The sequence below is a fragment of the Cryptomeria japonica genome, chromosome 6 (assembly GCF_030272615.1).
Source record: "Cryptomeria japonica chromosome 6, Sugi_1.0, whole genome shotgun sequence".
In the NCBI taxonomy this organism is placed as follows: Eukaryota; Viridiplantae; Streptophyta; class Pinopsida; order Cupressales; family Cupressaceae; genus Cryptomeria; species Cryptomeria japonica.
Genome location: NC_081410.1, coordinates 274,101,711 through 274,112,734, shown reverse-complemented (window position 1 = coordinate 274,112,734; position 11,024 = coordinate 274,101,711). Strand labels below are relative to the sequence as shown.

Genomic DNA, 11,024 nt, shown 5'->3' with positions numbered 1-11,024 from the left:
GGTGTGAGACAACTTTTAACATTCTGCCTCTTCATCATAAACAAGCCACCATCCTTCATGCTTAACCAGCACCGGTTGACATCAATGACAACTTAGTGCCAATATGCCAACAATCTCCCCCTTTGGCATTGATGTCAACTTCTCATAGTCCACTCCATACCTATACATTTCTCCCCCTTTGACATAAATGACAAAGGGTACTTGCACACTTCCCCTTTGACCCATACCGAACTCCCCCTGAGTCACATAAAAAACTTCCTAGGAAGATGATACAACACCACTCTTGTGTTGGAGGTACTCAAAAGTGTTGACCGGTAATGGTTTGGTGAAAATGTCTGCTACTTGTTCACCATTAGGAACATAATCCATTCTTACCTCCTGTCCTTCAACCTTCTCTCTGAGGAAGTGATATTTGATTGCAATGTGTTTTGTTCTGGAATGCATGACCGGATTCTTTTCTATGTTGATTGCACTTGAATTGTCACACCATATGAGAATAGGTTTAGTGATGTCTACCTATATATCTTTGAGAGTCTGCTTCATCCAAAGCACCTGAGAGCAATATGTAGCAACAACAATGTACTCATCTTTAGCAATAGATAAGGAGACTGAGTCTTGCTTCTTGCTATGCCAAGACACCAAACGGTCACCTAGAAAGAATGCACCACCACTTGTGCTCTTTCTATCATCAATGCATCCTGCCCAATCGGCATCAGTGTATGCTTCCAGGATAAAATCTCCCTATTTAGGATACCACAAACTATAGTTGAGAGTTCCTTGTAGGTACCTAAAAATTCCGCTAACAACATTCATGTGTGACTGCTTTGGTGCAGCTTGGAATCTGGCTACCATGCATACTGCTTGAACTATATCAGGTCTTGAAGCAGTTAGGTACTTAGACTGCCTATCATGGATCTGTACAGAGTCTAATCCACTACTGGTGATTCAACATTCTTACTCAATTTACTGCCTATCACCATGGGAGTACTTACTGATTTGCAATCTTCCACTTGAAATTTCTTCAGCATCTCCTTTGCATACTTGACCCATGAGATAAAGATTCCTTTATCTTTCCATAATATTTTCAAGCCAAGGAAGTAAGTCAATTCACCAAGCATTGACATCTCAAATTCTGACTACATCTGATCAGCAAACTCTTTGTAGAGAGTGTCCTTGTTGCCTCCAAAGATGATGTCATCTACATACACAACCACAATAATCATGTGATTCCCATCTTTCCTTATGTACAAATTACTATCAGCACTTTCCTTTTTGAATCCTTGCTCCTTCAAATACTGATCTAATCTTGAGTACCATGCTCTAGGAGCTTTCTTCAAACCATACAAATCCTTCTTTAACGAACACACAAATGTCATCATCATGTAGAAAAAATCCTTCCGGTTGCTCCATGTATACTTCTTCTTCTAATTTTCCATTAATAAAAGCATATTTTACATCCATTTGGTATACTTTATAGCCCTTGTAGGTAGAGTAAGCTAGAAACATCTCGATTGCTTCTAGTCTAGCCACCAGTGCAAATGTTTCTTCAAAGTCAATCCCCTCTACTTGAGAGTGTCCTTTGCACACTAGTCTAGCTTTATGCCTTAAAATCTTACCTTCTTCATTCATTTTGTTCCGGTAGACCCACTTTGTACCAATGATATTCTTGTCTTCCGGTCTAGGGACTAACTTCCAACTCTTGTTCTTCTCAATCTGGTGCAGTTCTTCTTTCATGGCATCCATCCATTCTTGTATCTTGCTAGCCTCAATGAAATTTTTGGATTCAACTTTAGTCATGAGGCATAGGTTGACTTGTTCATCATTTCGGGAAAGTCTTCTTCTAGTCTGCACACCATCATTCTTATTCCCTAGAATTTTCTCTTCTGGGTGATTCAGCTGTACATACCGGTTGGAAACCTTCTGGGATGCTACCTCTAGTTCAATTTCTATCTGAGCTTCATAATATTCATCACCAGAGTCATCATACCAGTCAACCCATGGTTAAGAACCTCTGTGCATATCTTCATCAACTCTTACATGCACACTTTCAACAACTCTTCTTAGTCTTTTATTGTAGCATTTGTAGGCTTTTCTATTAGATGAGTAACCAAGGAATATCCCTTCATCACTCCTAGAGTCAAAACTTCCCAAACCATCCATGTATTTCTTAATGAGGCACTTGCTTCCAAATACTTTGAAACATTTGACTGATGGCTTTAGGTCATACCATAGCTCATAAGGTGTCATCTTGCTATTTGTTCTTAATTAAACACGGTTAAAAGTGTTTGTAGTAGTATGCACAACTTCTTTCCAATAAGTATTAGGCAGCCTGGCCTCATTCAACATGGTTCTGGCCATCTCTTTAACTGTCATGTTCTTCCTTTCTACCACTCCATTTTGCTATGGTGTTCTAGGAGCAGAGTATTGCCTTCTAATTCTATGTTTTTTACAATAATCTTCAAATTAATTTGATGTGAACTCTCCACCCCTGTCTGATCTTAGGCATTTTAATTTGTACCCACTTTCATTTTCTACCATCTTTCGAAAGATCTTGAATCTTTCAAATGCTTGTGATTTACCTTGCAGAAAAGTGACCCATGTCATCATTGAGTAGTCATCAATGAAGAGCATGAAGTATCTTTCACCGGCAAGTGCTCTTGTTCTAGTTGGACCACACAGATTTGTATGTACAATTTCAAGTGGCTTGGAGGTGTTGTGCTCCTTTGTCCTGAAACTCACTTTTGTTTGCTTACCTTTTACACATTCATCATAGATTGTGTTTACCATTTTGATGATGAGTGAAATATTCCTCACACACTCCTTTTTGCTTACTGCAACTAAGTTATCAAAATTTATGTGGCCTAATCTTCTGTGCCACAACCAACTTTCATTTACTTGTCCTAACATACATTGGGACTCATAGCATTCCTTCAAATTATAAACATTTCCATCAGTTCTCTTTCCTTAAGCCACAACTTTACCGGTACTGTCTTTCTTTATCTGGCAGTCGGTTGAGTCAAAGGTGAATTTGTAACCTTTGTCACATATCTAACTCACACTTAGCAGATTATGTTAGAGGCCTTCCACATAGTATACATCACGTGCCTTTAGTTTTCCATCAATGCTTAGTGTTCCTTTTCCCTTTATTTTGATGGAGGAATTGTCTCCAAACCTTACCGATCCACCATTCCAATCTTCAAGTTTAATGAATTTCCTTTTGTCACCAGTCATATGGTTTGAGCAACCACTATTTACCACCCATAGATTTTTACTTTCAGCATGCAAGGTAGTCTGCACTATGAGACTTGATTCTGCCTTTTCCTTTTCTTTCTCAACCCAAACTAGCTTGATTTCCTTCTTCTTGTCAGCTGCTATATTCTGCTCAGGTTCAGTTACCAGTTCATGATCTGGTTTTTCCTTCATTTTCTTGATCTTCTTGTTTTTGCATAACTTTGCTATGTGTCCAAATTCTTGATAGTTATAGAATTTTATATTTTCATTGAAGGGAACATCCTTAAAATTATTGTAGGGTACTAGTTTGTTCTTCCTACAATCAAAACTCTTATGTCCAAATTCATTGCACTAATAGCAAACAATATACATATCCTGAAGTGCATTAAATGTATTTCTACTTTCATGATTCATAGAAGGCTTATTGTTTAACCTACAATCAGCTATTTTATGCCCAAACTTATTACACCGGTAACAATAACCATGAAAGTCTGATACATACCGGTTGGGTTGTCTTGGTCCTGAATATAACTTCCTCATTGGGTGTCTTCCATTCATGCTATTTAATTTGGTGAATCCTTCTCAATCAATTTTGGCATTCCTTCTTGGGTCTGCATATTTATGCATGAAGTATGGCCTCCGGTTCATTTCTGCATACCGGTTTGGATGTTGATTTCTAACAACATTTGCATATGTCTTTTTGCCAATATCCTTGCCTAGAGTGAATGTCTTGTTTTCTTCACCTTCAATTGAAGAGGTGAACATTATCTCTTTGTCAGATTTATCTTTGTGGGTTGAACCTTGACCAAATTCAAAGCCTAAACCTTTGGTGTCTTTGGATTGCTTTTGTTTGCTCAACATCTTATCCAAAGCCTCAATGCTGCCTTCATACTTCTTGTTTTTATTTCTTCCTTACTTTCTTCAAGCTCCTTTCTGAGAGTTATTATTTCTGCTTCCATCTCTTGATGCTCCTTTTCTTTCTTTGTCAGATCAAGGGCTGTAGCTTTACTGATCCTCTTAGTTTCTTCCAGCTATAGTTTAAGTCAGATATGATTTGACCGGATTCTTCCAGAGATTGCTTCAAGAGATCTTATTCATCTAATGCCACAAGCTTAACCCTCTTGAGTTCCCTTCTTGTTTTACTTAATTCTTCAAGTGCACTGATAAGTTCACTTTCCAAATCCACTTTATCCTCAATATCTTCTTCTTCCTCATCTTCATCAGCAGGTCTGTCGAGTGCCATGAAGAGATTTACTTTTCTATCATTCTCATGGTCATCATCTTCTGATAGATCTTCATCACCTGTTGTGTCATCCTCAATGGTATATAAGTTGTTTTGGTTTTGGTAGCCTCTTCTTCCCTGCTGGTAGTCATTCCTATCTCTATCTTTGCTAGCAGATCTTCTAAACTCTCTTGACTCATCTACACCAGCTTCTTTGCGAGGACAACTTGCAAGGAAGTGTCCTACTTTCCCGCAGTTGAAGCATTTAAGTGGTAGCTTTCCCTTGTATCAGTCGAATCCTCTTTTGAGCTTCTTGACAAAGTTTACTACTTCAGCATCAGAGTCTTCACTAGATTCTTTATGAGTAACAACATCTTTCCCCTTTTTGGTGATGTTGAATGCTGCCTCTTTCCTTGTGGAAGTTTCACCGGTTGTTCTCATCTCATAGGTTGTCAGGGAGCCAAATAGTTCATCCATTGTGAAAGTCTTTAGATCCTTGACTTCTTCTATGGCTGACATCTTAGTATCATATTTGGGAGTGAGAGATCTAAGTATCTTTTTGACAAGAATCTCATCTACAATCTCTTCTCCAAGTCCTCTAATAGTATTCATAGCTTCATCAAATCTGTGAAGATAGTCTGCAATCTTTTCATCATCTTTCATTTTGATGCTTTCAAGTTGGCTCCTCAGCATTTGCATCTTGGCTTCCTTGACCTTTGCATCTCCCTCAAACAACCTCTACAATTTGTCCCATGTCTCCTTTGCTGAAACATAGTGCATGACTTTGACAAATTCATTATCAGATAGTCCACTCAAGATGGCATGTTTTGCCTTTGCATTATTCTCATACTCCCTTTTTGCATCCAAATAAGTGGGAGGAGTATTGGGAATGACATACCCATTCCTGACCACCATCCACACATCAAAACCAAGAGATGAAATATAGGTCTCCATTCTTCTGCTCCAGAAGGCATAGTTGGATCCATCAAACATAGGGGCTTTTGAGGAAGCAAACTCACTTCTTGCCATTATGCTCAAAGTCTAGAATCTACCCAAGGTTTAAAGATAACTAGGAACTCGGCTCTGATACCAATTATTGAACACAGAGTACCACTAAGAGGGGGGTGAATCAGTGGTTCCTAACTCTAAGTCTTTACCAATTCAATTCCAGACAATCAACTATTTACTTAACCACTAAACAGTCATATCGGTAATGCAAGAGAGAAAAACAAAGATATCATTCACACTCAAGAGATTCACAACATCAGATTTACGAGGAAAACTCAATATGGGAAAAACCTTGGTGAGAAGAGCTGCTGGAGACTACTGCTACAATCCAGCCTCACAGGTAAACTACCAACTTACAAAGATTATGGGCACCAACCCAAGGAGCACCAACCCGTGCACTTTTAGAGAACCAACCCAAGGAGCACCAACTCATGCACTTTTAGGGCACCAACCCAAGGAGCACCAAGATTCAACTAGGTGATGTCTATTGAAATACTATTTGAATACAATTAAGGCTTCTTGCTGCAAATGAATTCTGCAACTCATGAATCAAATGACTCTCTGTTATCTTTCTCTCCCTTTCACAAACCGTCTCTCTCGACACACTGTATCACACCAGGATGCTACCTGTTCTTCCACACCTTGCTGGTCAAGTTCAACTACCTAACTATGATACTGCCGGTAGAATCCTCTCACCGATTTACTTTCTCTCTCCCTCTACAACTTACTCAGATCACCTTCTTTAGTCTTCTCCTTTCTCCCTCTCTCTTCTCTTCACCCTCCAATCTTCACAACATTAACACCCTTTTTTTGTCCGGAGCTCTCATTTCTTATCAGGTGATTTTCTGGCAAAATGCAATTCAAAATTTTGACGGTTAGGGTTTCCTCACCTTCTACGAGGTAGACCAAATCCAATTAGATCCTGCATGATCTGATCAACTTGATGTCCATCTATTCATCTTCACCATTTCTGTGCCTTTTAAAACATGTTTTCCAGATAAGGGAAACATGATCCATTATTTCGATCTACATCTGTCAAACTGCTATTAATATCTCTGTTGTTTCCTTCTTGAGGTATTCTTTCAATCCGATCTTCTTGCTTTGATCCAAGTGTCGACTGCTCCCTAATCTACCTCTGTCATTCCTTCTTCCTTGAGCCACAATCAGTTTGATGCAAACCTGTGATTTGTGGCTCCTTCATTAATTGTGATTATTTGTTTCATCAACCACAACACACTTGCCACCTTAACTCCATATCGTATCACACCAATCAAGACACGGCCTACCAACCCGCAGTCGATCTGACAAACACATACCAGTAAAACCCTTGGCCAAAGAGTTCTCCTTTTGTTAACTAGTAGAGCATGCAGTATCGGTTTGCACATCTTCACTTACGGTGGTGTGAGACAACTTTTAACATTTTGCCGCTTCATCATAAACAAGCCACCATCCTTCATGCTCAACCACCACTGGTTGACATCAATGACAACTTAGTGCCAATATGCCAACATAGAATAGCTCCCGAAGACTAGGAAAAGACCACGTTCACTTGCCCTTGGGGAACATATGCCTATTTAGTTCTCCCTTTTGGTCTATGCAATGCTCCTACAACCTTTCAAAGGGTTGTTTTCAGTATATTCTTAGATATTTCCCATGATTGTATGGAAATTTACATGGATGATTTTACTGTTTATGGGGCCACCTTTAAGGAAGCATTGAAAAATGTTGCCAAAGTGTTGCAGCAGTGTGAGGGTCATAATTTGTCCCTAAATAGTAAAAAATGCTTCATAATGATGCAAGAAGGAATAATGTTGGGGTATTGTATTTCTCAGTCAGGTATTCAATTTGATCCAGCCCAAATTGAGGTAATACTTGACCTTCCCGCCCCTACAAAACAAAAGGATGTAAGAGGTTTTTTAGGCCATGTAGGGTACTATAGGAGATTTATCAAGGACTTCAGTAAGATGGCAGTGCCTCTATATTCTCTCTTAACAAAAGACACTGAGTTTGAATGGACACCAACATGTGGAGATGCATTTTATAAACTTAAGGGATCCTTAACCCAGGCCCCTGTTCTTAAAGGACCTGATTGGTCTCTTTCTTTTCACATTCATATAGAAGTATCAGATTTTGCAATTGGAGCAGTCTTGGGGAAGAAGAAAGGAGTTTTGCAGAATGCAATTTACTATATCAGCTAAAAATTGCAAGGACCTGAGCTAAATTATAGTGTCATCGAAAAGGAAATGTTAGTTGTTATCTATGCCCTCAATAAGTTCAAACATTATATCACTGGTTATCAAATCTTTGTGCATACTGATCATGCAGCCATCAGGTCCCTTATGAATAAAAGTTCCATTACAGGTAGGTTGACATGATGGTTGTTGTTAATACAGTAATTTGACATCACTATTATAGACAAGCCAGGCAAGGCAAATATAGTGGCAGACTTTCTGTCCAGAATTCAAACACAGGATAGTCTTGAAGCCATTGATGATTCTTTTTCAGATGAGCATTTGTTTTCAATTAATGTGAACATTCCATGGTATGCTGACATAGCTAACTACTTAGTAGCGAACAAGATCCTTCCTCATTTCTCACCAAAGGAAAGAATATTGCTGGTAGAAAAGAGTTTCAACTTTTCATGGATAGCAGATTGCTTATTCTATACAAGGCCAGATCAAATTATGAGGCAATGTGTTAGAGAAGATGAAACTTATGATATCCTTCATTCTTGTCATGATAAGCCTTGTGGAGGTCACTTTGCTACCAAGGGAACAACTCTCAAGATATTGACTATAGGATATTATTGGCCAACTTTGCACAAGGATGCAATCAAATATACCAGGAAATGTGATAGATGTCAATGAATGGGAAGGCCAACTCAGTCTGATGAAATGCCCTTAAATCCACAAGTGATTGTTACACCATTTGACAAATGGGGGCTAGACTTTGTTGGGCCAATTGATCCATCATCAAATGGTCGTTCATACATTCTTGTATGTACCGACTATGTCACAAAGTGGGTTGAGGTCAAAGCATTCAAACATGCCAGGGATAATAAGGTAGTTGAATTTTTATATGAAGAGATCTGTTGGTATGGAGTTCCCAGAGAGATTGTGATAGATCAAGGGGCACAATTCACTTCCACTTTGATCATCGCCCTTTTCAATGAATATAATATAAGGCATAGAAAGTCCACTCCCTACCATCCTCAGGCGAATGGACAAGTAGAAATCACTAATAGGGAACTTGAATCTATATTGACCAATACAGTAGCTCTTAATCATAAGGATTGGTCTAGCAGGTTATTTGAAGCAGTATGGGCTTATCAAACCACTTGGAAAAGCACAACAGAGTTTACACCTTTTGAAATGGTGTATGGGACAAAAACTATGATGCCTATGGAATTTGAACATAAAACTTTGAGAACAACCATTGCCTTGGATATGACTCTCTCTACAACACAATAGGAAAGGCTCCTGTAGCTTAATGCCTTAGATGAAATCAGAAAGTCAGCCCTGCAACACACATAAATAATTTAGAATCAATGCATGAAGTGGCATGATCAATATTTTAAAGACAAAACATTCAAGCCAGACAATTGGGCCCTTCTCTATGATTCAAGGTATAAAGACAACTTGGGAAAATTGCAGACACGCTGGTTAGGGCCTTATGAGGTGATTGAAACATTCTCTAATGTTGTCAAACGATTATCCACAATTGATCCTATCAAATTAAAATTGTTAGTAAATGGTCATCGCCCGCGCCTCTATCACAAGCCTCTTTCCAAAGATGAATTCTTGTAGTAGTTCTTTACACTAGAAAATCCTAAGATTCCTGCAACAATAGGTGGTGGCTTTGCCATTACCTCTTCATCCTAAATCTTTGTTGCATGCTCATAATAAATACTTTCATATCCGGTGGAAGTACATTTCTACGCAATAAATATTCTATTTCCGCATTCACTCATTTCCTTCCACTTCATTCATTCATTTCCACCTCGCTTTTCGTGCACGGTGGATCAACTTCCTATACAATAAATTTCTTCAGTTGTAGTCATTATCGCACGATGTCAGGTACACTCATGTGTATTTATTTTTGTTAGATGTATATAATTAAACTATATTTCCTATCATCATGATATTTGCATAGTGTCCTTTTCACCCATCCTCCGCATGTGTGGACACCTGTTAAACCTTAGGTTGGGGGGGGGGGGGAAGTATGATGTGTACTAGTAGATAATTGTTATGTCATCAAATATTGAGTTTAAATTTTTCAAATTTTTGGTTTGATGTGATATTATGTACTCTGTCCTTTTGTTTGCCTTGAGTTATTTTGGAATTGCAGCTAGGTTCCGACCAAATAGAGCATATTTTAGTTGTAGAATTTGGCATATTAATGCCATTGGTGAGTTGAGAGTATTATTGTTGCAATGGGTGGTCCACCTATTCATCATGAACTGATAGTTCATGAAATACTTCTCCAAGACCAAGATTGTGAGCCAGTATTCCGCAATAGTGGGTGGCTAGATTATTTTCTGAAGTTGACTGAATTTAATGAGGAAATTGCAAGGGAATTTACCCACACATTTTCAGATGGAGAAGCCTAGGTAAAAGGGTTGAGAGTTGTGGTGATAGAGGAATGGATTGTGGAAGTAATTGGGTTGCCAACAAATGGAGAAAAATACCCTGAATCTAAGGACACACGTAGTGCGAGAGCAAAGTTTACACGACAAGGAGACCCACCTTTGGTAATAGATAAACAAAGAGCTGGACAAGAATTTCTTCCACCTGAATGAAGAGCAGTAGCATTGCATGTCTTGAAGTATTTAACTTGTGAAGGAAGATTCTCGTGTCTACATTCCCATCATTTCAAGCTTCTGAGTCATCTACGCCATGGGAGGAGGATGAATGTTCTGAACATATTGTACAATCTTCTTTCCATAAGCACAACAAAAATGCAGAAAGGTAGGCCTCACTCTATTTCTCATCATTGTATGATTAAGCTGTTGGTTGAAAGATCTTTAAGAGATGTCTCTTCGATGTCTTGGAATGAATTTGTGGAAATTAGAAGATTTAGGGTAGATAATGTGGGTCTAGTGGAACCGCTTCCATCTCAAGAGTGGAAAAATTTTGAAAGACTTGGTTCCCCTATTGAACCCTCATCCTCTAGGTTATCGCTAGAGCAAAATTTTCCTACGATAGAGGAACCCTTATAAGAAGAAGCCTCGGCATGAGTTCCTTCACAAAGCCTAATGAAAACTAGGGCTGTTGCACAGAGGGAAAAAGGCAAAGGGACACAAATTGACATAGAAAAGAAGGAGGAGAAAAGCAAAAGTGGGGATTTAGCCTCTCCTGTTACCAAGAAAAGGAAAGTCATAAAATGGTTTCTCCTGCAACCACTAAAGTAGCTGAGGAATTAGCTACAGGAAGTAGTCCTCCATCCACTAAAGAAAACTCTCGAAGAAGAAGTAGTAGGCTTCGGAAAAAGCCTAAAGACCAGGAACAATTAGAGGAGTCAAACGTCACCATTTTGGTTGATTCTCCAAAACAAGAGCCACATA

The 11,024-nt window shown here is 38.8% G+C and overlaps 1 protein-coding gene across 1 annotated transcript; it reads left to right on the top strand.

Moving 5' to 3' along the window:
- Window positions 1–7,134: 7,134 nt before the first annotated feature.
- Window positions 7,135–7,659, top strand: LOC131062572 (uncharacterized mitochondrial protein AtMg00860-like). Its single transcript, XM_057996266.2, has one exon. It carries the CDS (start codon window positions 7,135–7,137, stop codon window positions 7,657–7,659), a length of 525 nt encoding a protein of 174 aa, XP_057852249.2.
- The last annotated feature ends 3,365 nt before the right edge of the window (window positions 7,660–11,024 follow it).